This window comes from Cyprinus carpio, chromosome B6 (genome assembly GCF_018340385.1).
Source record: "Cyprinus carpio isolate SPL01 chromosome B6, ASM1834038v1, whole genome shotgun sequence".
In the NCBI taxonomy this organism is placed as follows: Eukaryota; Metazoa; Chordata; class Actinopteri; order Cypriniformes; family Cyprinidae; genus Cyprinus; species Cyprinus carpio.
The window spans coordinates 22,290,111-22,316,035 of NC_056602.1; the positions used below are offsets into that span (position 1 = coordinate 22,290,111).

The following is a 25,925-nucleotide window of genomic DNA, read 5'->3' on the forward strand; positions in this document are numbered from 1 at the left end:
TATATATAGATATATATATATATAATACATTCCTATATCTATATATTATTGATATTCATATATATATTCTTGTTTGTGTAATCTCCAAGTGTTTTCATAAAATTTGACCTTGACATTTTTAAAATTTAATAAATTTACATATACCCAAAAAATTATCCTTAAATCTCCAAGTGTTTTCATAATTAATAACATTAATGTTGACTCTGTGTACTGTGCTCGAAAGAATGTGCTGTAAATTTAACCTACATTCAAAATTCAACTGACAAGTAATTAAAAAATATTTTTCCTTTTTTTTTTCTACACTCATTTACTAATATCATCTAGAAGTCATTCTCTTGGTTTAGTGGGAGTATGTGAACCTCTAGAATTATCAGTTCATTTAAAGTAGCAGGGTGTTAAAATTACATAAAAAGCAGGTGTGAATTTGTGAGTTGCTGTGGAAGCTGAGTCTATCAAGGAAACACTCAGAATGGTGTGCATGGCAGGATAACAAGTAGATAGCCGCTGCTTTCCAAGAAGACAATGCTGTCCATCTAAAGGTTTCCAAAGACCCGTGGATGATCCAGAAGTCTGTTGGCTAAATGATTTGTGGACTGTAAACAGATCTTTTTGGTTTCAATGAGAAGTGTTACATTTGGCAATAAAGAACTTGCACTCAATAAGAAATTTGATCTCAACTGTGAATCACGATGATGACAGTGTAATGATTAGGGACTGCTTTGCAGCTTCTGAATCACAACCTTTGATGGAACTAAGCATTCCGCATTGTACCAAAAAGTTTTACAGGGGAATGTCAAGACGTCAGTCTGTAGACTGACACCTTGTGTTAAGGAAGAACAATAACAAGCTTAACAAATCTAACAATCAAAACTTAAAAACTTATCCAAAGAAACATTTGGTTGCATTATTGCTTTTCTGAAAGCAAAGGTTCACATACTTTTCCACAAAGAAGTTCATTCTTAGACCATTTTACTTGATAAAGAAGTGAAAATATTCCGTGTTTTGTGTTATTTGTTTTGATTAGACTCTATCACGTATTAGGACTTAAATGTTGAGGAAATGGATGCAGAAATAAAGAAACTTTATAAACATTATCTACCAGCATTGTAGTGACAGAGTTACTATATACAGCATACTTCATTCACACACACAAAGACTGTTTGAAGTAAGGAATTTTGTGCGCCACCTCAACAATTGCCGTAAATAAGGGCCTGTAGACCCCATCACCTGCGCTGATGACAAAAGGCACCAGTCTCATGCTGTTATCAGTAAAGCATATGTGGACTTCAAAGTCAATAAGCAGTTTGCGGTGTAAAAATATTCAACATGGCTGTTTGACATCTCTTTGTCAGTCAGTGCTGTCACAGTTGGTTTAGTTGCAATTGATTTTGGAATTGTCAGTTCTCTAGTTCTGGTTATGTGTAAATAGAGATTTCAGGGGTGTGGTGATCAATACAAAAATAATACCCTTTTCAACACTCTGTAAATGTTCACATTTTATATATAATGTTTCTATATGTGACCCTGGACCATGAAACCAGTCATAAGGGTCAATTTTTTGAAATTGAGGTTTATACATCATCTGAAAGCAGAAAAGATAAGCTTTCCATTGATGTATGGTTAGTTTGGATGGTAGTATTGGACGATATTTAGCTGAGATACAACTATTTGAAAATCTGGAATCTGAGGAATCTGCAAAAAAAAAATCTAAATATTGAGAAAATCGCCTTTTAAAGTTGTCCAAATGAAGTTCTTAGCAATGCATATTACCAAGCAAAATTTAAGTTATATATTAATTAAGTTTATATATTTGTGGTAGGAAATTTACAAAATATCTTCATGGAACATGGTCTGTACTTAAAATCCTAATGATTTTTGGCATAAAAGAAAAATCGATAATTTTGACTCATTCAATGTATTGTTTGGCTATTGCTGCAAATACACCTTTGCTACTTAAGACTGGTTTTTTCCTCCACAGTCACATATAGTGTTATATATATATATATGGATGTGTGTGTGTATATAGCACAATTAGTGTTAGTATGACTTGCTTTGACACATGCGGTTGTATTTTTTGAAAAACAAAATACCAGCCAAATGGTAGTTTATTTTATTTATTTTTACTCACCAAGACTCATTTTTATTTTATAACCTGACTGCATCTAAAATACACATTAGCAAAAAAAGTAAATAAATAAAATAGAAAGGAAAAAAAAAACAACCTTATTGTCAAGAGGTCTTATTTTACAAGGTTTTTTCCACAAGATTGTATTCTAGTGGTGTATTCCTAACTGTATTTTTCCTTCTTCCATGTCTTTCCATGTAACAGGTTCATCAAACAGCATTCAGAACACTCCCCAGCCTCTCGTTTCTGCAATGCTGAAAGTAAAGAGTGAAGAGATGGACGGGGTAATTGAGCTTCCATCAAGATCATCAAGCCCTACAATCAGTGAAGTGTCAGTCAGCAGGTACTTCTGTTTGAAAGCAAATCATTTCCACCCTTGTATTTGGAATAATTTTAGGTGGTCGATACTTAGAGATAGTTCACCCATATTGAAAATTCTGTCAATTACAAACCTGTATGACGTTCTTTCTCCTGCAGAACACAAAAGAGGATAATATGAAGAATATTAGTAACTAAACGGTAGTAAACATTGACATTTGCATGGGCAAAAAAAAAATTATAACAGTGAGACATTTCTCAATATGTATTTGCTATATTTATTATTTTTACGTTTTAAAATGACAAGAGGTGAACATAAGGCATGTGAGACCATACTAAATTGCTGAGCTTTTTGTCTACTAATGTCTTTTAGCTGAATACAGTATGGCATAGAGTGCTTTATTGCTTTTGGTTTCTTTGCACACACGTTTTTATTAAAATTTTTATAAGCAAAATTATTCAACAAGATCCTGTCCCTGACATGTAAAACTGCATTTAGGACCAGCAGTTTAATTAAAAAGAAAAAAGCATTGACAAACATTCACTGTAACCCGACTTTGAAACATTTTGTAAATGCATGCACTTTGAAATCATTCTAAATTGTCCCCGGACGTGTGTGTAAAGACGAGACTTGTGTATGGATTGACTGGTTCTCACTATGAATATAGCCGTAGATGCTGGATTGGCGTGAAATAAACAAACAAACATACGTCCATCCCTAGTATTAAATGTCTCTGTTATTGGAATCCTGTGACTGAGAACATGTTCAGGTGTGGAAACATTGTAAATCATTTCCAGTGCCCCCTCAGTGCTCTGTTCCTGACTGTCTTGCACAGTTTTTCATTGGCTCACTTCCTCTCTCAGTGCAGATGATCCAATTTCCTGCTGTTTTTAAAGCAATATTGACAGGTCTTTTGCTCTGCAATCATCCTGTGAGCCGTTTAGGTCAAAGTGTGGGATGTTAACTTTGGCAGAAAGGAACCTGTCAGTCATTGAGGAAACAGATTTGGAGAATTTTTCATTATCTCGCAGGCTTTCACATACTTTGATAAGTAGGTGATAGAGAGCTCCTTGTTGTTTTTCTCATTAGGATCTATTCAGAGTCATTTTGTTTCTATTGTAGGGATTCATTGCATTAGCTTTGCTTTTTTTGAAAACCGCTTCTGTCAGACAAACAAAAAGATCATTTGAGCTCACAATAAAATTAGCAGCATAAAGGGCTATGCCATCAATCAAATACAAATATCGAATGCATTGAATATACAGGGGATGAAATCATAAAGTTTTGAAAATAAGTACTTAACCTATGAAAGCTTTAATGTAATCAGTGGCTGTTGTCCAGTTATAAATTGGTCATGCATTTCGGAGCCTAGCTGTAGCACATTTCAGTATTTAAAAAAAGGCTTTTTGATGCAAATCAATTTGGCATTACCTTGAAAATGATTTTTAGATGCTATCAAGGCTGCCAGTAACACCCGTAGTATTTCTGATCCTGAAATATACCGTTTCTTTCCACTTAAAATAGTGATACTACTGATAAACATAAACATGGACAAGAAGAAACATCAACCATTATAGACAGTTTTACATATTTTTTTCCAACGTTTATTGTGCCCCACTTTTTTACATTTACTTACAACCTACTTTGCTTACATGAATAGTTGAATGAATAGTTTTTTCAATGGCCATTAAGGATGCATTTTGAAATGCCATCCTTTGTGTCCCTCCAAATGCTTTTTACACTTTGTATGTGAGCAGCTGCTGTGCGTTGCGAAACAATATCCTTGCTGTAATATTTGTTTTACACATCCATTTTTAATGGTATTATATTTTGGTCCAGTTCTGTATTTTGTTTTGATGGGAGTATTTAATTCTCCTGAGAGCTGTCACCAAGAGTCATGTTATTAATCATAATGCAAGACTGTGGAATTTAGTTTCAGGCGAAAATGATGTGTAGAATGTGTGATGAAGTTCATCAAACAGAGTCTTTTCATTATCAGTGTGTTTTTGTTGACGCAAAATGTACTGTAGATGATGAGCTTATAACTTTTAACCAGATTTCATAAGAATATCCATGCCCGGTCATGCTCATCTTAAGACTGAAGAAAGTCATTGAGGGAATTACAAAAATGTAACCTTTGTAAAGAGTTTATGAATGAACTTGAGTAATCTTTGCCATTTTTACACTGAAAAATTAATCACGTACTCACTTGTTTAAAAGTGTCGCCCTCATTGCTTGGCTCTACATGGCGGCCTTTGTAAGGACACAGCATTTATATATGTAAATTAATGTGATAAGATGTTATATGCACAGGCCTGCTTCGCTCAGGGGCACTATAATTTGATGTATTTGTTTTATTAATTTGTAGAAGGCCTCCAGTAACAGATGTTCCTCATTGTGTCTTTAGAAAGTGGGTGGACCGTTTTAACAAGGTGAATGATAATGAGATATGCATTTTCATTTGCGCCATATTCGTTGGCTAGCCAGACAAATCTATACATTTATGTATAATGGCATGTGAAAGAACCCCTTCACATCTTTAAAAATGTTAAAAATAGTACTGTCCTGAATAAGATATTTTACATAATCCACAAAATAAAAAACTACCAAAAACCATAAAAAAAACAATTTACATAATCCACAAGATAAAAAACCCCTAAAATTATTAAAATAACAAAGTTTGGGAACCCTTGGTTCTTAATACTGTGTGTGGTTACCTGGATGATCTACGACTGTTTTTTGTTTTGTGATGGTTGTTCATGAGTTTGTTCTGAATAGTTAAACTGAGCAATTTTCTTCAGAAAAATCCTGGATGAATCTCGATGCAGATTCTTCAGTTTTCCAGCATCTTTTGCATATTTGAACCCTTTCCAGCGGTGACTGTAAGATTTTGAGATCCATCTTTTCAAACTGAGAACAATTGAGGGACTCAAAAAAAGGTTTAAACATTCACTGATGCTCCAGAAAGAAACAAGGTGCCTTAAGAGCTGGGGGGTGAAAACTTTTGAACAGGATGAATATATCCAAATTTTTCTTAATTTGTTGAAATATTATTTTTTTTCCCAGTACTGCCCTTCAAAAGCAACAGAACATATTTGCCTGTTTCCCGGAAGACAAATTAAGTACAAAGTACAATTTAAAAAAGTTTTCACCCCCCGGCTGTTAATGCATCATGTTTCCTTCTGGAGCATCAGTGAATGTGTGCACCTTTTTTAATAGTTGTTCATCAGCCCCCAATTTGAAAATAAATTACAAAAAAAAAAAAAAAAAAAAAACATGCATTTTGTTTGATCTCTTTTTATTTTGTTAAAATTATCCAAATTTTCACAGATTCTGCAAGGGGTTCCCAAACTTACGCATGCACTGTATATGTCACATCTTGCTGTTTTTCCAGCCAGTGCCAGGTCCGACTAGTTGATTAAAAATAAAAAAATTGTAGATTTGTTGTGCACTACTACTGTACATCTACATGTTGTGATTCACTGTCAAAATAGTTTAAAGGTTAAGGTAAATTTTAGCAATAAATTAAGCAGCTCCACTAGTGTAAGGACACAAATCAGAGCTGATAAGATCTATTACAGGCTCACAACTGCAGCTCATACTGGGGTCTTGGGATGGATGGTGTTCTGCTTTGGTACTCTGGGTAATTAACTGATACTAGAAGCTTATTCGCATGGATGATTCTTGTATTCTAGGGATTAGTTTGTATATGCTTATTAAAATATTGCAGACCATGAACCGCATATTTTTCAAGATACTGTACTTGTCATTAGAACTTTGCATACTGGCATTTTGAGTTTTTGCTGTAAAAATTCGATTTAGTTTCAATGATTTGTTTACACCTAGAGCCCTATTCTCGGATATGTCCTCTGTTCTGTACTACTTTTCAACTTCTCTCCCAGTTTGTTAAATCTTACTCATAAAATAATTTGGGATAGGATAAGAGAGTGTATATTCCTTTGTTTTTTACTTTTGGTTGTTTAGTTTCTATTGTCAAGGGAAGTCTGAAATCCCAGCTTCATAGATTGAATTAATCTACTTTGTGGCATTTATTCACCCAGAAGTTTGTATTTGAGTGCTTTTGTTGAACCGTGACACTGAGGTGATTCACAGGTATAGAACCAATCAAAACGCTGGAGGTAGGAAGAGGTTTTGAAGTTCTTCTCCCTTGAAGTTTCAGTGGTAACATGACCTCTGTGTGTCTTGTGAATCAGCAGGAAAATGGCACTTTACCATTTCTTTGGTCTTTATATGCTGTAAGAGGAGCTGTGTGAGTCCAGGTGCATGAAATGAATCAAAAATATATCTGTTTTGCAATTTATTAATCTTGTTGTTTAATAATCATTTATAAGCATAGCAGTGAAATGTTACCAAAAAAAAGAATTTCAGAATTTTTGGTATTCGATTTGGTCCCTTCTCTTGCTTTGATAAGAGCAGTGAATCTGTGGAAGCAAGAAATTGTAACTTTTTTTCCTACACGAGTTTGTATTTGATCTGTGTCTGTCCTATCTTTTTTCCCTCTTGTAAATTTTGTGCAGATTAATCTTAGCTCTTCTGTCTCTGCTTGATCCCTGAATTTAAAACAAACTTTAGTTTAAACTGTGACAGAATGTAATGTATTACATCCCATTTTTCTTATTCAGGGCAGAAACAGATGCGTGTGGCTGCCTTGTTGTGGTTTTGTTTTATGTGTCTTTAATACATGTGGCTTCTTCTCTTTTTCTTGTTTTCTCTCTTCCTCTAAATCATCTCGGCCCTTTAGTTACTAAACAGCTCAATTCAGTCCTTGTATGTTCACAGCTTTAATATTAAAGCTGCTAGTGGTAGCAATTAAACTCATCTTTATAAAGATTGCAATTAATAACCATTATGTATAATGATGGTTTGTAGCAGACCGCTTTTTAGATGTTCCTAAAAGCTGCTACTGCTAAAGTGGCTTTGTACAAATTTTAAAAAATGTTCTTTTGAGTTAGCTACCTCTTCAGTAACCTCGATTTGACCTCATCCCCCCACCATAACATAATTCTGATGATTTACTACTTGTGTGTTAATATCTTATAGCAATTTAACATTCACTAATATATGGTTAAAAGGCCCACCCCCAGTTAAAAGGCCCATATGTCATTAACATTCGTTATTGATGTCATTAGTATTATACTGTTATTCAGTATATATAATAGTATTCTACTTTAAATAACTGTTCAGTTTTGTATCAATATTGAATTGCACCCTCAATTTTCAACTTCAGTTTTGTGCTATTTTTTGTTTAGCTGTCTGGTATAATTAACCTGTTAAACCAAGATAATAAATACATACTGTCTTCTCCAGCATTTACACTACCAATTAAAAGTTTGGATACACCTACGTCAATGTTCCCTCTAAGCTGCGCGCGCGCGAGAAGAAATAACTGTTCCACGCGCACAGAAGAAAATAATGTGCCGCGCACACGCATAAATGAGTTGGGAAAGCTATTTGCGAAAGCAAATTAATTGCAATGCTCGGGTAAACCCGCTATAGAGTTGATATCACGATAGAGTTAGAACCGGTGAATGCGGTTTACAGTGTTCATAGAAAGGGAATGATGTGCGCCAAATGAGTCGCTGTTGAAACCGAATATTTTAATGGTTGCGTAGCCTACGAAATAGCTCAACTCGAGAGCCGACGCAAAACGCAGTGACATGTGAAATAAAAACGTCATCATGTATTAAAGAAGAGTGGCTTGATTAAGTGCTGGAAACAGCGGATGATGGGCACAGAACGGTAACAAAACTCAGAGACATTTACAGTCACACAGGTGTAGTGTGCAATCTGTACATCATAGGGATGTTTAGATAGCTATAGAACTGACTAGGGATATGCCGGTATCAAATTTTCCTGTTGCGATTAATTGATAATGTTTTGTCACGGTATGTGGTATTATCACGGTATTGAAATTAAGTTTCAAAAAGTGGTCTAATACCGTAGAACAGGTTAAATAACTTTTTTATGCTTATAAGCAAAAATTATGATCATTCTAATAATAATAAAGCAATACCAAAAAAAATATTTTAAAGTTAAAAGTTTTATTTAAGTGGAAGAGAACTTTAAAGACCCATGGTATCACTTTACAATAAGACCTCATTAGTTAACCTTAGTTAATGCATTAAACCATTCACAAGGAGCAATAGCTACATTTACTACAGAAGTGATAACAAAAAAAAATTATCGTTAAAAAATCTTTAAATCTTTAAAAAAAATTATCGTTAAAAAATACAAGTCTTAGCTCATGTTAACTCATTAAATAACAAAGTTGCAACTTTTGATTTTGTGTTATTAATATTGGAATATACTAAGATTAATGAATTTCAGAAGAAATTTTTCATTGGCATTTGAAAGAAGCCCTAATGTAAAGTGTTTAATGAACAATAAAGAATCAAAACACTTTCACAACACCATATCGGGGGCATGTTGTAGTCCAGATTAAAATGGAAAAAATTTATGGAAATATATAAACATTATTTTATATTATTTAAATGTTTAGAAGTAGCAGTTGCTTTTTATTATGGGGTTTCTAGGGTAGGGCTAAGCATTTTCTGCAGCGTTTAGCGCCATCTGCTGTCAGAGAGTGATGTGCGTTCATTCAGCGCGCCTCTCACCCTGTTCCCCCATGTGCTTCTCATGCGTGTTGCTTTACATCGGAGCTACACCCGTCTTTTGAATGCAGGGGGCCTACAGCCAGTGATGTGCATTTTGATTGATGGGAAAAGTATTCTTAAAATGTATTCGCAATTCTGAATAATTTGTAATATATAACATTATTCTCCGGTATTTAGAACAGTGCCCAACGATAACCAATATCGTGGCATATTCTATTACGCGTGATAGATCATGCATTTAAATACATCATCACAAGTCTAGAACTGACGTTCACGTTTTTTTATATATTTAACTTACAGATCTCCGTTTAAATGCTTCAGTTTCTATTCTATTCTGTTCTATTCTATTCTATCAGTTTAAATGCTTCAGTTTGTTTTGATATTATATTATGTTAGGCCTATATTATTAACACCTATTAAATAATTGACCTTGTTTTTTAATGGAGTCTCTGCTCATCAAGGATGTATTTATTTTATCGAAAATCCAGAGAAAAAACAGTAATATTGAACCATTAATTGCATTTTCTAATATTGGTTTCCCTTTTTTTAATATACTTAAAATATAATTTTATTTCCCACGTGGAGGCAAAGAATGAAATTTTCAGCATACATTACTCCAAAAATATTATCCTTCAGAATTTCATTCTAATATGCTGATTTATTATCAGTGATTGAATCTGTTGTGCTGCTTAAAATTTTTTTTTTTTTCAAAATATAATTTTTGGAACGTTTTGCTTTTTTCTTTGATTCTTAGATTAATAAAAAAAGAACAGCATTTATTCAAAATAGAAATCTTTTCTAAAAATATGTCTTTATTATCACTTTTTTCATCCATTTAACACATTCTTGCTGCTGAATAAAAGTATTAAGTTTCTTTAAAAAAAGAGAAAAAAAATACGTGACCACAAACATTTTAGTAGTGTATATTGTAACACAAAATTTCTATTTTGAATACACACTGTCCTTTTTAACTTTTTATTTATCAAAGAATCCCGAAAAAATATCACAAGTCCCAAAAAAATATTATGCAGCACAACTGTTTCCAACATTGATTATAAATCAGCATATTAGAATGATTTGTAAAGGATCATGTGACACCGAAGACTGGAGAAATTATGCTGAAAATTGCTTTGCTTCATAGGAATAAATTATATTTTAAAGTATATTTAAAATAGAAAACTTTATTTTAAATTGCAATAATACTTCACAATATTATTTTGTGAAATAATATTCAATATTTTTATCAAATAGATACAGCCTTGATGAGCATAAGAGACTTATTTAATAAACATTATTGATCCCAAACTTTTGAATGGAAGTGTATTATAGTGTGTGTATATATATATATATATATATATATATATATATATAATATATAATTAAAGTTTCTCAGGTAATCTAAATGTACATCATTTAGTCACGGGTCAAATTAAAATACCAAATAGCACATTAAAGTTAAAAGTTACACACTTTTTTTTGTGCGCGCTTGTACATGTCTGGTATAAAGAATGTTTTTGCACAGGTGGCCGAAATGTCCGCCCAATAGAGAAAAGTTTTGCTCAGCAAGAAAAAAAATTAGAGGGAACATTGACCTACGTACGTCTTTTTTTTTTTTTTTTTTTTTTTTTTTTTTTTTTAATGTTGTAAAATTTGTTATGATAGCACATATTATGTGTCTACAAATAATTTGAATCCTTTATGCATGCGCCTTTTCATAATACAAAGCCTGTCAAGTGCGTCCAAACTTTTGAGGTCAAAGTTCACAAAATCTAAACTTTCACCTGCTCTTCCTATGTGTCAAAGAATTTAAGTGAATGAAAGTTTAATGCAACCACACAGGTTCATACATATTAGCTACCGATTCTTAATAATTTTAGTCCCTACTATGTTTTTGTGTATTGTTTTTGTATGCTTAAAATTGAAGTCAGAGATGACTGGGGGCTTGGTTTTTTTTCTCTCTCTCTTCATTTCCAACTTCCTCCGGTGCAACCAATTCCCCCGTTTCATCAGTATCCCCTTTCCATCACTGCCTCCAGCTCCACAATTTCCGCACTTCCTACATGGACGATGGCTGGCTTATTGTGTCCCCTGTGCTTTTCATCAGTAGAGACCAGTTCTGTAATAATTTCTCAAGCAGAGCTGGGCCCAAAGCACCAGTGTGGCAGTGACAGGGCCTTGTGTCTTCACTTAAATTATCATCCCTTGTGTCTCACAATTCTGCCTAGGCCTGCAGAATCACAGTATTTCTGCTCTATGTATATGTGTGAAATGCAGTAAAATGTCATACTATTACGTGATAACTTTATGTATTCAAGTAAGCCATGTATAATAATAAAATACGGCCATTGTCTAATTTGAGTCAAAACTAAAAATCCAGTCACATGATGAATGAATCTGAATGTACATATCCACTTTATTGAGAGGGAATCATAGATTCTATTAATTATGAGCAACACATTATGCCACATTAAAGCTTTGTAACAATCACAAAAATGTTTTTCACCAAGGCGATGAGTTTGTTAATGTATTTAATGTTTTTTTTTTTGTTTGTTTGTTTTTTATAATGGCAGAGATGGCCCAATATTATTATGTATTAACAGGTTTTTTTTCTCTTTGTGTGTTTGCTTCAGCTCCATCTCAGATATTTTCTGTTGAAGACATGGCAGCAGCTACTCAAGTAAGTAGCTCTTCACATGTAACAAAATGACATACACATCACATATACAATTACAAAATGTTAAATCTAAAATCATAATATCTGACACTCATCATTAACAGTTATAGTCATATTTGTAATGTTGCTTTTATTTAATTTTGTATTTAATTTGATTCAACTGTTAATTTAATTCACAATTCATCTTTGCATGTAATTTCCATTCATTTCTCTTCAAATATATATATTTTTCTTCATTTTTCGTTTTGGATGGTGTGGCGTATTTTATTAATACTTTTATTCAGCAAAGATGATTTACAATGTTCAAAAGTGATGGTTAATATGTTATAATAATGTTATATGTAACATTATGATGTTACAAAAGATTCATTTAAATGCTGTTCATTTTAGGTTCATTCCAAGAAATGTTTCTTGAGCACCAAATCAGCATATTTTTGTGAATTCTGATGGATATGGAATTGAAGGCTGAAGTAATTGCTGCTGTGAATTCAGTTTGCCATCACAGGAATTAATAAAATATATTGAATAAGGAAAGTTATTTTGAATGTAATAATTCATAATATTTACAGTATAGCGGTAATGCAAGTTGGTCTGTTGGTTATAGGGCCATTTTTTGAGCTTCAAAGCTCCGATGGTAATCAACACAGACTATTCGAAGCTTCGAAGGGAGGAGCTGAACGGATTCTTCTCCTAATAAAGGCAGGAATATCTGTGTGTCTGTCTGTTTGTATTTATATTATGTCGAGAACCGTTCATCCAATCGACTTCACGCGTGGCGGGTGTGTTGCTTTGGACCCAAGGGAGTGGAGTGTGCATTTTTGTGCAATATGGACACGTGACACGTTCAGAATGAATAAACTTTTAATAACTACAGAACAGCGCGAGCCGGAAGCGGTGCACCTAACGCGGGCAGGGCTTATATGCTCAGAGAACGGACACTGTACTAGTGATAAAAAACACACAGGTCTGTTAAGAGCAATAGCCTACTTTTATTATAGACAAATTATTATTTGGCTGGCCTACTGTACTTTTTTATTTATTTATTTTTTTTTATGGCTGCAGCGTATTGGCAAGTATTTTCCAAGCAAATTAAATGCACATTTTTTATCATGTGTAAAATTACTGATTAACATGGTGGATAAAAGCAGCTCAGTTTTTTTTAGTGAGGTTTTTTTTTTTTTTACACCAACAATATTACACTATATACAATACTATAGGCATACTACTTACAGAATTACTTACATTGATTTTTCAGAGCTCTTTGGAATGCACTACAAATGCGTCAGTCCTTGCCACGGTCTTTGCCTACAAATGCGTCAGTAATGCCTTGTGACGCAAGTGTAATATACAATAAACAGTGATATGGACGATGATCAGATATTTCTGTATTTTTATCTCATATTTGCTTCATTCAATAACAGAAAAAAAGACAACTCCCTGCGTGTAAAATAAAATAAACAGAAGGCGACAACGGGTATAATATCAATAAGCGCAAATGTTTCCTACACAGACCAAACTGTCTCAAGACATTTTTTTTCCTTTTTTATATTGAACGTAGCGTAGCTGTTTACTTGGCTGTTTGGAGAAACTGGTAGCCAGGCAACAGAGTGGCGAAGTCAAGCACACGCACTCTAACAGCAGGGCTGTCTAACTGTGCCGAGAATTCCGGCCCGAACGGTTTGTAACCATGCCGTGCCATACCAAGATCACGTGAAAATACAACTGTAACCGTACCTGACAGTCCTTAGAAACGTTCAGCCCGATAGTAAAAAAAAAAACGCTAATATTCAAGCACCAATGAAGACCATTTCGTGGGGGATGCCAGGTGCCCGCAGAAAAAAAAGGATTATTTGAATCACAAAATGCCAACCCACCGAACGAATATTCGAATAATCGAATATTCTGGTCCAGCACTAGTTGGTTAATGTTAACTATGGACAATATCATGTCTCATGTTCTTGATGAATTTTCTGCAGTTGCAGGCATTTCTGTTATCCAGTACTGATTTTCCCATGTTAATTTTTTGCTTCTTTCAGCAATAAACATGCGGTCTATTCTTTGTCAGGATGTTGTCCCACAAAATCCCTGCATCCACAGTCATCTAATGAAGTCTCAGAGTCTAGCGAGTTGTTGTTGGCATGGGTTTTATCCCCACAGTTCCAGCACATCTGGAGTGCGTAAGGCCTTCTTTCAGCAAAGGGATTGCTCTTCTTTGATAGAGTAGTGCCCCCCACTGTGAGCCACTCACTGGGGGACAAGACTCTCAGGCAGTAGCTGCTCTCTTTCCAGTTCAGTTTTTGTCTAGATACAAGATATTCCCACACGTTACCCTAGAGCCCGCCTTGAGGATCCACCTCAAGCTTTTTAAATGTGGTATGGAAAATTGTACTTGTGGGATAGTATTATGTCAGACGTAATATTAAGACTGTGTTGTCATGATGCGATAATAAAAAAAAATCTGTTGAAAGGAACTGTTCACTGTTGAAAGACATTTTTCAGCCTAATAATTGAAACCAGTGCTCTTGGATTTAAAGAATCTCTATTAGCATTAATCCATATAGACGTCACCTAATGGAAGGTCAGTAAAACATAGTTTGTCTTTAAATCCAGTTTTCTTATGACTATCATTTACAAAGGCTTAGCAGACTTTTGGTTATGGTGAGAGATGCTGTCAGAACTTTGTACTGTAATAGTCAGGTTTTGATTTTTATTTATTTAATGAATAAAATGGAGGAAATTTATCAAGCAACCTTTCTATTTAAAATCTAATTATACATAAAGGTTTAGTTTGATTAATATTACATTTGTACTGGAGATCAACATGCATGTCAGAAAATGCTTGCTTACAGGGAACAAGAACATTTGAAAGGCTTTTATCTGATATCCTCATTCATAATCATGAGGTTTGCCCTAATTTGGTTGAGATGAGGTACTTTAGAAAAGTTAATTGCGTGCAATAGGTCCATTTGACATAACTAGTCATAGTTAAATGAACACATTAAAACTTTGGCTTGTCTTTGTACTGAGCGTGGACAAATACTTTATAGCTGTTCCAGTAACATTAAAAAAGCACTCACATTTCAAACGTGCATGTCACAGACTTTTGAATGGATATCTATCTGATCAGTGCCTGACATAAGCGATAGCAGAAATCCTGCTTGATTAATGTCCCGGAGAAACTTTCCTGTCTTAGCCAGAACAGAACTGTCATCTTACTGGTGAAGTGAATTCTCACCACTCTGTCATCTCACTGAAGTAGACCAGGGCTGAATCCCATTTCACATACTTCTACCAAGTACCCAAAATATGTATTGCATTGGTGATAATAAAATACTTCATAAAATGATTTCTGAAAACTGTTCAAACCAGTCGTATTAGATTTAATTGAAGGATTTTGGCCAATATTATCCCATGCTTAAATCTTCTGTAAATAATATGTGATTTGAGCACCTTTGACATACTGTTTTTAGACTTGGGCCGAATAAGCAGTTATTCAGATAGCATGAATTAAATTACTTACTACATATTTTACAGAAAAAAAAATGATACAAAAAACTAATAAATATCTTAATAAATAAATTTACAGTAGATTTTGACACTGATACAAATGGGAAATGTAAAAATGGTTTAACTAGCTAATACATATCTGTGTAACTTAATGTTTCTTAGCCAGAATTTATAAAATTATAACCTGTAGCACATTTTTACAATAAAGAACATTTTTCATTCCTGCAAAATGTAAGAATCTAGCTTAAACTTTGAAGCTTGTATGAAAGACTTGCACATCAAGGTCTCAGCTGTTTCCATTTTCTCTCAGAAGTGAAATGTTATCTCATAGCTGTTTCTTACAGCCACAAAATTCCCTCCACTCAATCTCTGTTTGGTTAAACCTTCATCAAGACATACAGCTGCCTTTGAGTCCCAGGCGATGTCATTCGTTCTTCTTTTGAACTGGCTGCTTTGGGAGCCATAAGCAAGCGCTCAGTGTCACTTACTGTTTCTCCAATGCTTTGTGTGATTTATGAACCAGGGGACTGAAAGGGCTGATTTGTTTGTGTTTTTCTCATTAAGCATATGGATCAAATATTTCCTATGAATAAAATATTCTTCTATGGCTCTTAGAAGGCTTATCTGCAGGCCTTCAGCTCCTGCTTAATTGATATACAATAAATCTCTTTCCAAATGCATAAAGAAGGGAGGAAGCATGTGGAAGGAAAACAGTACTGGTTTATTTGAGTAGCACCAAATCCCACTCATATTCTTCTCTCAACGTGCAGCTGAGCCAATTTCCATTGCTCAGGGGTCTTTGACCTTTTTTTAGGCCAAGGACCCCCTTTGGTGGGTAGAGAAATTGGAGCAGGAACCATATTGCGTTGCATTTTAAGCCTGGCCTTTATTAAGCCATAATATGCATTTTGTATCATAATCATGTATTGGCACCATCTAAGCAAGCCCATTTCCACCATTTTTTTTAAATGGTAATTGCGACTTTTTGTCACAGTTCTGACTTTTTTCTCGCAGTTGCAGGTTTTTCAGAATTGAGTGATATAAACTCGCAATTGCGAGATATAAAGTCAAATTGAGAGAAAAAAGTCAAAATTACAAGTTAAATAAAGTCAGAATTGCGAGAAATAGTCAAAATTTGCGAGATTTAAACAACACCACTGAATTAAAAATAAAAAAATGTAATTGTGAGTTTATGTCTCGCAATTCTGACTTTATAACTTGCAGTTGTGAGTTTATATCATGTAATTCTGAGGGGAAAAAAGTCAGAATTGCATGATGTAAACTCACTGCAAGTTATGAAGTCAGAATGGCGAGACATAAACTCACAATTACATTATTGATTTATTTTTTAATTGAGTGGTGGAAACAGGCTTCCATAACCTTCACTCAAGTTTTTCCTTATTTTTTATTGTTTTACTTTTATTCTGCAAGGATGCATTAAATTGATCAAAAGCTATAGTAAAGACTTTGCCATCATAGGAATAAATTACATTTATAATGCACATTTTTTAACTTGCCTGCACTTAAGATCTCAACATGTAAAGCACATCTAAATGATCTTGTACAACATGTGACCTTGTACCATCACTTTTCACATCATTCACTTTCAACCAACATCGCACTTTGTAATCTTCAATGTGGACATATGCAGCATTCACCTTTATTATTTATTATGGACTATTTCTGTCTCTTACAGAGTAACACTTCCCTGAAGAGCAGTGGCTGCAGTATTTATAATATGTACATTGATATGAAATCTGTCCATATTTGCAGTTCCTTTTGACAGTGAAGGTCCTTGTCACGCATTGGACTGTATTCAAGCTATGAAGCCATCTTAAAGCTCCTCCATTTCAGATGAGGTGAATCAATTTGTTCCGTTTGTTAAGAGCTGATCTGGAAGACATTAGGATCATTGGATGTTTGGATAAGCCGTTGCTAGTAATCCAGAGTCATAAACCAGAACCTGCAAAGGAACCAATGCATTTTCAGCGTTCTCTGCTGATTTGTTAAGCTTATCCTGAAGGTTGTCTTATGGCGTCTTTAGCTAGTATAGCAAAAACATCTGTTTCAGGCCTCTTAGACACTTACAGAAGCCCCTGGTCGTGAGATGGTTGCTTTATCTGTCATTAAGCACTGGATGATCTGCGAGAAAAGACATCTCTTTCACAGTTTGAATTCAGTCAGTAGCCATAATCTCTGGATGATTGCCTCACCTTTACATCCATTCCAAATTTATCATTTAGATTATATATTTGAGTATGTTTAGTGTTAGGGGAACTGGAGCTGGGATGCAAACTCTGATCAGGTGGACACATGACTAAAACCCCTAACATTTGAACACATTTCTAAACACCTCTTAAATCAGAATACATTATCAAATCTTTGTAATGCAGCATGTATTATCTTTCGTATGGCCATAAGGCCAATAACACATTGTTTAAAAAATTAGTTTAATTATTTACATACATTTAATTTTCACAGCTGTTAAAATTAGAATTTATATTATACACCTGTGTATGTAACAATGTAATGTTTTTGTCATTTTAATGTGGAAGGGACAAGGAGATGTATGTAACCCGTTTTTTTTTTTTTTCCTCCAAAAAATGAGTTCAAATAAAGCAATAATTGATGGGCCCGCTTGCAATATTGCTGCAGACCCCTGTTGAAGATAGCTGAATTTTAATTTTGTGATAACATTTGTTACACATTGTTTGTATTCCACTTTGAACTAGTTTCAGAATTAAATAGTTTCTGACTTAAAGGAGGAAATTCTGTTTGGATAACAAAGTGTGGATTCAAGTATGTTTTGGTTTTCACTTTTACTCCACATTTGGATTTCAGTTCTAAAGTACCCCTTAAAATTCCTTTGTTATATGGAAAAAAAGAATAGTGTTTCTGAGTTTTCAAAGTATGTGTTATCTAAGATGATCTGATCTTATGGAAAATAATAGGATATTGTGCAGACAAGACCTGATACTAACCAGAAAGGACAAAGAGAAATGGGCAAAGAAACTGAATTTCCAGTAACTGAGACACTGCACATACCAACTTGAAAATAAATGCGGACGAGTCCCTCTAAATGATAAAAGCATGTCCTTGAAAAGCAGAGGAATTACAGTCCTTAGGAATACTGGTGATTTTGTTTATGAAAGGGCATTTGTCTGCAGTCTCGGAAGGAGCTTCTGACTATTAGGTCCTACGGCGATAGCAGTCAGTGATGTGAATTAACACTTGCCAAGCACACGATGCATGTAAAACTACGATAGCAGTCAGTGATGTGAATTAACACTTGCCAAGCACACGATGCATGTAAAACTAAAAGAATATTTTTGGAGTTAAGGTTTTCATGTTTTTTTTCTTAGAATATTTTTGGAGTTAAGGTTTTCATGTTTTTTTTCTTTTTCTTTACTTGGGTAACATGGCTGAGCTTAATGAATGCAGTCAGCACTACAGTTTGTGTAAAAATTACAAATTTTATATTATTCACTTTTCTGCCATATCGTGTCCAAATGATGTTACTTCAGAAGTGTCTACATTTTAAGCAGGTACTTTTTTTGTGTTAACAGGGCTGTGTCCAAAATGTATTCTAAAATGTATTTATTTAGGCATCGTATTGAACCGCAAACAGTTTACTCACCGTGTTAATTTTCTTAAGCAAAATAATGACATTTTCTCTGTTTCAAGCAGTCAAGCAGACAGAGAAATGGAGAGACACGTCTGACTGATTTTAGATAGAAATACAAAAAGTTGTAGCATGGGTGTTGTATTTTGATGTGTATTACGAGGACACACTTCACACCAAAACACAAATTGAAGACAAACTGGCTAAATTAACAAGGGGCTCAGTGAATAATTGTCTGAGTATGAGATCCGGAGAGGAAATGGCTTTAGTCTATTGCATTTTTAATTGTATTTTTTTTTTCAGGCCTCCCCATCTCTGTGGACACCATGCTGCTGCTCAAATAATGAATTTAGTTATTTAATCATCATTAGTCTTAGTGCTTTTGTTTTCCCCTACATGTGTGTATGTTTTTAAAATGATAATAAAAAGGTTCCATAGGGCAAAAAAAAATGGATGCAATTTGTGTAATTTACATTTAGTCATTTTGCAGACGCTTTTATACAAAGCGACTGACAATTGGGAAATACATAAAGTGATTTTTCTTAAAGAGGCAAACAGACACAGGAAGTGCTTGTAATACGTTTTAGACATTGTTCAAATAAGTACAAGCTAGAAAGAGAAGGAATAAATCAAGAGAAAGATAAGGTTTTTTTTTTTACTTAAAGTGTAAAAGCATTTTTACAGTCTGCACTTCTTCATAATGATTATGCAGTAAAAGTCCATTCAGGAGAGAGATCAGTTTCGTAACACTCATTTTAGTTTGATTATCTCTTTATGCTCGATTTAACCTGTGCTTTGCTGTAGTGCCAGATGGACCCGTTTCAACCATGTGAAATTCTCTTTCTAGACACAGCGAGTGAGTTCTCCTCTCCAGAAGTCCAGAGCAGCCTGTTACAGAGAGAAGTCTCTATTCCCATTGGGAAGATGTTTGAAGACCCGGTGAAGAGACACCCCCAGTTCATTATGTAACAAGAGTATCAGTTTCAGGTTTTACTGAGCTGAATGTGTGGTCTAAATGTCTGAACTAAGTGATTTCCAACATATTATGTACAATAGTTTTTTGTTTTTTTAATCATTACATTGTTTTCTCCAATAGAACAGAAAAAACCTTTCATGGAATGTCTGTAATTCATTCATAATTTCATATGGAACTTATGTACAACTGTAGTTGATCAGCTGATTGAGGACTCCACAGAAGTATGTGGTTTGAAATCTGCCATTTTTGCTTGTGAGTGACTGGCAACTATCCTTTGGCATGAAAGGAAGCAGATTGGTCCATTTTTTCTGTTTTTGAAGAAACAACTGTTAAAAAATATCCAGTATTTTTTCAGGATACACAGTGGATAAATTTAAGTAGATGTCAATTGAAGAACATGTTTGTGATAAGTTTATTTTGAAGGCCTCTTCCAGCAAGGACTAACAGGGTCTGTAAAACCTTCTCTTCTATTATGTGTTCAGAGTGTTATGAAATGCATCTTACCTCCTGCTTTTGAACTGTTCCCAATTGTGCTGTCAAGAGTAATAAATAGTGAGGGTTTCCTGTGCTCAAGATTTCTGATGCTCATCCAAGCAGATAAACAAACTCAAGCATGCACATGCACAGTAAACAGTCTTTGCGTGTAAGTCCTGTCACATCTTTCTTGTATCAGAGCTCCACTGTACACAATTCTCTTAATGATTACATGACTCAAAACATTCTTTCGGTGGGATTACTCGTCTACAATGGAAAAGCCAAAGCTGGACTTCAAATAAGTGTTAAAAAAAAAAAAAAATCACAGACCGGTCAGTTACAAGCTTGAGGCTAGACTTCAGTACAGTAAAATGTATAATAATGTGTAAGATTATATGTTTAAGAAAAATTAACATATATTATTTTGATTGAAAATAGAAGGCATGAGAAAAGCCAAATGACTAAAACGTTGCTAATAAAATGTAATGCTGCAACCCTGTTTTTTTTCAAGTTTTAGAATAACAAATACATTTTACATGTTTATGTTGCGTATATGTAAACAGCAATTTAAATAATGTTGCATTCACGTCCTTGAAGAAATGCTAAAATACTTCTCAAAGCTGTCCACATCCCTAGTCTCAGATTTTTTGTTCCTATGGCAACGCTCAATACCATAGTGTGTTTATGTACAGCTTTGTTATTGATGACCACAAAATACTTAATCACTTCATTATGTCACCTCTATATATGTAAATACATTTCTGTAAATGACATTTCAAGCGGTGTAAATGTGAGAGACTAGAACAAAAGCATTTGGTGAAATTCTTAACACTTTAAATAAATTTGATTCCTAAATCACTTTTCATTTTATTGGACATATTTGTATAAAAGGAAAATACAGTAACGGGGACTCACTGCAGATGCAGCAGTAATAGTTCAAGGCCCCTATTCATTCATTCTGCTAGTTGATTTCTTGTGCATTTTTTTTTTTTAAACACTCTGGTCCTTGACATTTTTCTTACCGCATTTCTGAGAGTGATTCTCTACCTACATAATATACAGTATTGTAACCCTCTCTCCTTTTCTAGGGGATTGTAGCTGTGACGTTGAATTTGCCTGTCATTTGTAATCATTGGTCAAGTGTTCGCCGTGAGCTGCTTTTAAATAGATTTTGTGTTTGTTTGAATGTGCACTGTAGGGGCAAGATAATTCAATCTACTCAAGGTCTAAGAAAAACAACATGGAGGAGAAAGGGAACGTAGGTAATAAAGAGCGGTTGTGTGTGCGATCGATATGGTAATTGAAAACAGAATGCAAATACAGCTGAAAAAAGTGATAGTAAATGACATATGACAGGCTGACTGCTGCTTCACAATTGCTTATTGTTCACAAATGTATAAAAGATGTTTACATGCAGTCCGTAAGACAAAATAATAGCTGAATTTATAAAAAAGTTTACATATGCTTGATTCATTTCATTGTTTCATTACCTTTTTTTCTCTTCCTCCTCTGATGGTTGTTCATGAGCACATTGTTTTTCAGAAAAATCCTCCAGGTCTCGCTAATTCTTTGGTTTTCCAGCATCTTTTGCATATTTTAATTCTTTCCAATGGTGACTGTATGATTTTGAGATCTATCTTATTACAATGACAACAATTGTAGGAATCATACGCAACTATTACAAAAGGTTTAAACATTTGCTGATGCTCAAGAAGGAAACATAATGCATTAAGATCTGAGGGGGTGAAAACCTTTGTTTAGGATGAAGATGTGTAAATTTTTCTTGTTTTGTTTACATGAGTCCTATTATGCCCCTTTTTTACAGTATACATGTAATATAAGTCTCAGGTGTCCCCAGAATGTGTCTGTGAGGCTTCAGCTCAAAATACTCCATAGATCATTTATTATATAATTTTGAAAATGCTAATTTTACAGTGGAAGCAGAAACAGGCTTATTTCGTGCATGTCTCTTTAAATGCAAATGAGCTGCTGCTCCCGCCCAGTTTCCAGAATAGGGCTGTGCCTTTACAGATTGTACCTCGGATACTCTGCTAAAAAACATCTGCTTGGTTTTGATTATCCTGTCTATCGTGCTGAAATCATGCATTTTGATCCATATTCGCTTAGACTTCTGATATATGGTTTTCTGAGAGTTCACATCTGAAGCACTGGCACAGAAAAATCTGAGTGGCTCTTTTTTTTTCGTTCATAAGCTTGCAGAGAAAGGCTTACCTAAAAATATTTAATGGGTTGTTCTTTTTTAATTTTCTGGGTCGGTACATGCACCGAAGACCCGATTATAGCACTGAAATTTTCATGATATGTCACCATTAAATATATATATATATATATATATATATATATATATATATATATATTTTTTTTTTTTTTTTTTTTTTTTTTTTTTTTTCATTTAGTACTGCCCTTCAGCAGTTACAGAAGATAGGTCTACATGTTTCCCAAAAAAGAAAATAAGTACATAAGGACAGTGGACATTGTCACAAAAATGTCTCCATTCTCTGCTTCTTGCTTATTCTTTTCCTTTCCTATCTTATATTATTCCTGTGCTGTATTTTTTTTCTCCTACAAAATGCTATTCTCCCAGCTTTCCCCTCCTTCATCGCTCTATATCTTTGTCTTCTCTGACCGCAACCATCTTTCACTTTCCCATGTGTCTTGTATCTCTTTACCCTCTATTATCTACAGTATGTCTCCCTGCTCCTCTGTCTCAGGCTGGAAAGCTCCTGTGCTTGTCATCCATAGTCATAACACCTCGGTCTCTGGGTTTGGAAAGGCACTCAAGCAAGCAGGGGTCTTATCATCAGAGCCAAGAACCAGGAGGGATGTGCACACACAGACCCTCCCACAAATCCTTCTGAGAACACTGCTCTCTCTTCCACACAGCTTTCCATAGCAACAGAGCAAACATACAGTATTGCAAATGGGCTTGTTTATGTATTAGTAATTGTTTTTTGCAAAATCATAATCTCATGGATTATTTTGATATTCTTTTCTTTGTAAATCAGGTTTATACTATTTAAAAATGTATGCTGAGAATGAAGTCAGAATTGCTTGATATAAAGTCAGAATTATGGGATACAAACTCACAGTAATCTTCATTGGAGACCCCAAACACAAAGAGAAACCATAAGGTCCATTAATTAAGCTTATCATATATATATATATATATATATATATATATATATATCATATATATATATATATATAAATTTTTTTAAAAGCATTAAGATGATGCTCCAGGAATTGTCCTAATCTTACAAGAACTGATTTTTTTTTTTTTTTCTGAACATTTATTTATTAATTGATTTATGAATTTATCCATCTAGTCTCCCAACAGGTTCTCCTATATCAGGAATGCTGGATACTTTTATGTATGTTACCTGCAATGTGTTTTTGCTGGTATCAGACTGCCTGTAAGCAAACACATAATTAAAATTAATTCTGTTCACATTTCAAAAAAGTGCCAGATTTCTTAAAAGTCTTACAAGAAAAGTATATAAAGACTGATGTTCAGAATGATACGAGCTCAACACATGAATGCAGATAAATGCACAAATCTTGCGATATGGAGTGAATAGGCAATACTGCAGTGTTCATCGCATATTTATGATATTTTCTGTGGCATACAAGTCTGTCCAGTGCAGGTTGATATTTAGGGAGCATGAGCAACATGACCAATCGATAACAAATCAAAGCTGACCAATTTGCTGTGATCCCCGAGGTGCTCCGCTCTCTCCACTGCAGTACATTGCTTAGTGTTCCTCTGGACCAGGGCCAGAGGTTGTCTTCCACAGGTTTTTGTGCATATGCCCATCCCCTTCCCTATTTACCTCGTCTTCTTGCGGCTTTCTCACCCACGCAGACTCCCCCAAATGTAAAAGCTCATTGATCTAGGCCTCATCGGAATTAAAACCCTTAAGCCTGAGCACGGTGCTATGACTGGGCAGTTTGTTGCGCAAAAGGTACTGCCAGACATCCCGCTGTGAGCACAAAACACGTCCCTGTACAACTCTGCTCCACTAACAGTGTGTCTGTCCATTCTCTGTTCACTTCTGCTTCCAATCCATTCCCACCAAGGGACACAAACAAACCAGTCATGACCTCTTCGTAATTCCAAGTAACACTGCCAAGAAGACTCGGATTTAGAAACGTCCTTATTTTCAGAGAATAGCATAGCATAGAAAATGAGATGTGAAATGGAAACTTACCTTAGAAATCATAGCCAGAGATAGGATAATTAAGTTGCACTCTACATCACAATAGCGGTTAGCAGCTGTGGTGAATAACATTTATTCCATGACTCACATCATTACATCTGTTGCACACTGCTGGTGTCAGTGCGCACGCATATGTGTTTTCTTTCTTGCCGCCAGGAACCTGTTCAAAATGGTAAGTAATCATTTCAAATGGAAACTAATTTTCAGTGTTGATATTTCCAGAGTTTGGCTGTCACATAGCATGACTGCATTGTTTAAAGTTGACATGAAATGGTGTTTGCAAACTCGTTTTACTTCAATAATGTGATGTATTTCTATTAGGAATTGATTGGATTGTGAATGAAGCCAGATCTGAAGTAGACTGACAACTCAGCGTTCTGAGAATCTGAGCTATACCCATTCAGGATGGCCTACAGGTAGTAGTTTAAATATAATTAAAAATTACCAAATGGTATTACACTTCATAAGGAAGACCTGTAGCACTAGTCTGTTAATCTAGTTAATGGTTAACAGACAAAATCTTGGGCAGAAAATATTTGTCAGGATGTGCTGCCCCTTCGTGTACTTTGTAATGAAGGACTAACCCACTACCAAAACCAATTAAACCAAAACCCGTGCAGTTAATCAATGAATCAACATCGAAATCAACCCAATGTATCCCAATGATAATGCCAACTTTTTTTTGTAATCTATTGTTTTTTGTTTTTTTTTGGCATCACCTATGGAATTAATTGTTATTTATTAGTAACACTTAGAACTAGTTTGAAATACTAAAACATCATTTATTAATTTGTGTGTATTTTAAAATAAATGAGTGTTCATTGTTTATTCATATGCCATACATGTATATGTTGACATGAATTTATATACAAAATGTTGGGGTAATATATATATATATATTTTTTTTTTTTTTTTGAAGAAATACCCAGCAAGGATACATTACATTGATCGAAAGTGATAGTAACAGCTTTTACATTGTCACTTTATATATATACTATATACTATATACTATACTATCACTTTCGATATATATATATATATGTGTGGGTATATATATTAAATACTGATCTTTTGAACATTCAGTTCATCAAGGAATGCTGAAAAAAGTATTCATGATACCTATTGTATTAACATACTAACAAATTTAAAGTAAACTTGTTTCATAGTCTGAGCAGATTTTGATTAGACATTACAAAGACAAGCTTTTTCGTCTTTGGAATAATGTGCATTGATTAATCATACCTATAACCATCAGGGATGTGTGTACACTTTGATCTCATATCGATTTTAAACTTTTCTTCACATTGTACCATGCAAATTAGGATCCAAGTGACCTTTTGATCAAATAACCAATG

At 34.3% G+C, this 25,925-nt stretch overlaps 1 protein-coding gene across 1 annotated transcript in view; it reads left to right on the forward strand.

Annotated features, from left to right (window-relative positions):
* LOC109080397 (E3 ubiquitin-protein ligase RAD18-like) overlaps positions 1-20,489 on the forward strand; it is a 47,091-nt gene extending 26,602 nt beyond the window's left edge. Inside the window, 3 exon segments of the mRNA XM_042726311.1 lie at positions 2,330-2,468; positions 11,710-11,756; positions 19,730-20,489. Of these exon segments, the coding sequence (XP_042582245.1) occupies positions 2,330-2,468; positions 11,710-11,734 (164 nt within the window). The 3' untranslated portion in view covers positions 11,735-11,756; positions 19,730-20,489.
* Positions 20,490-25,925: the final 5,436 nt, after the last annotated feature.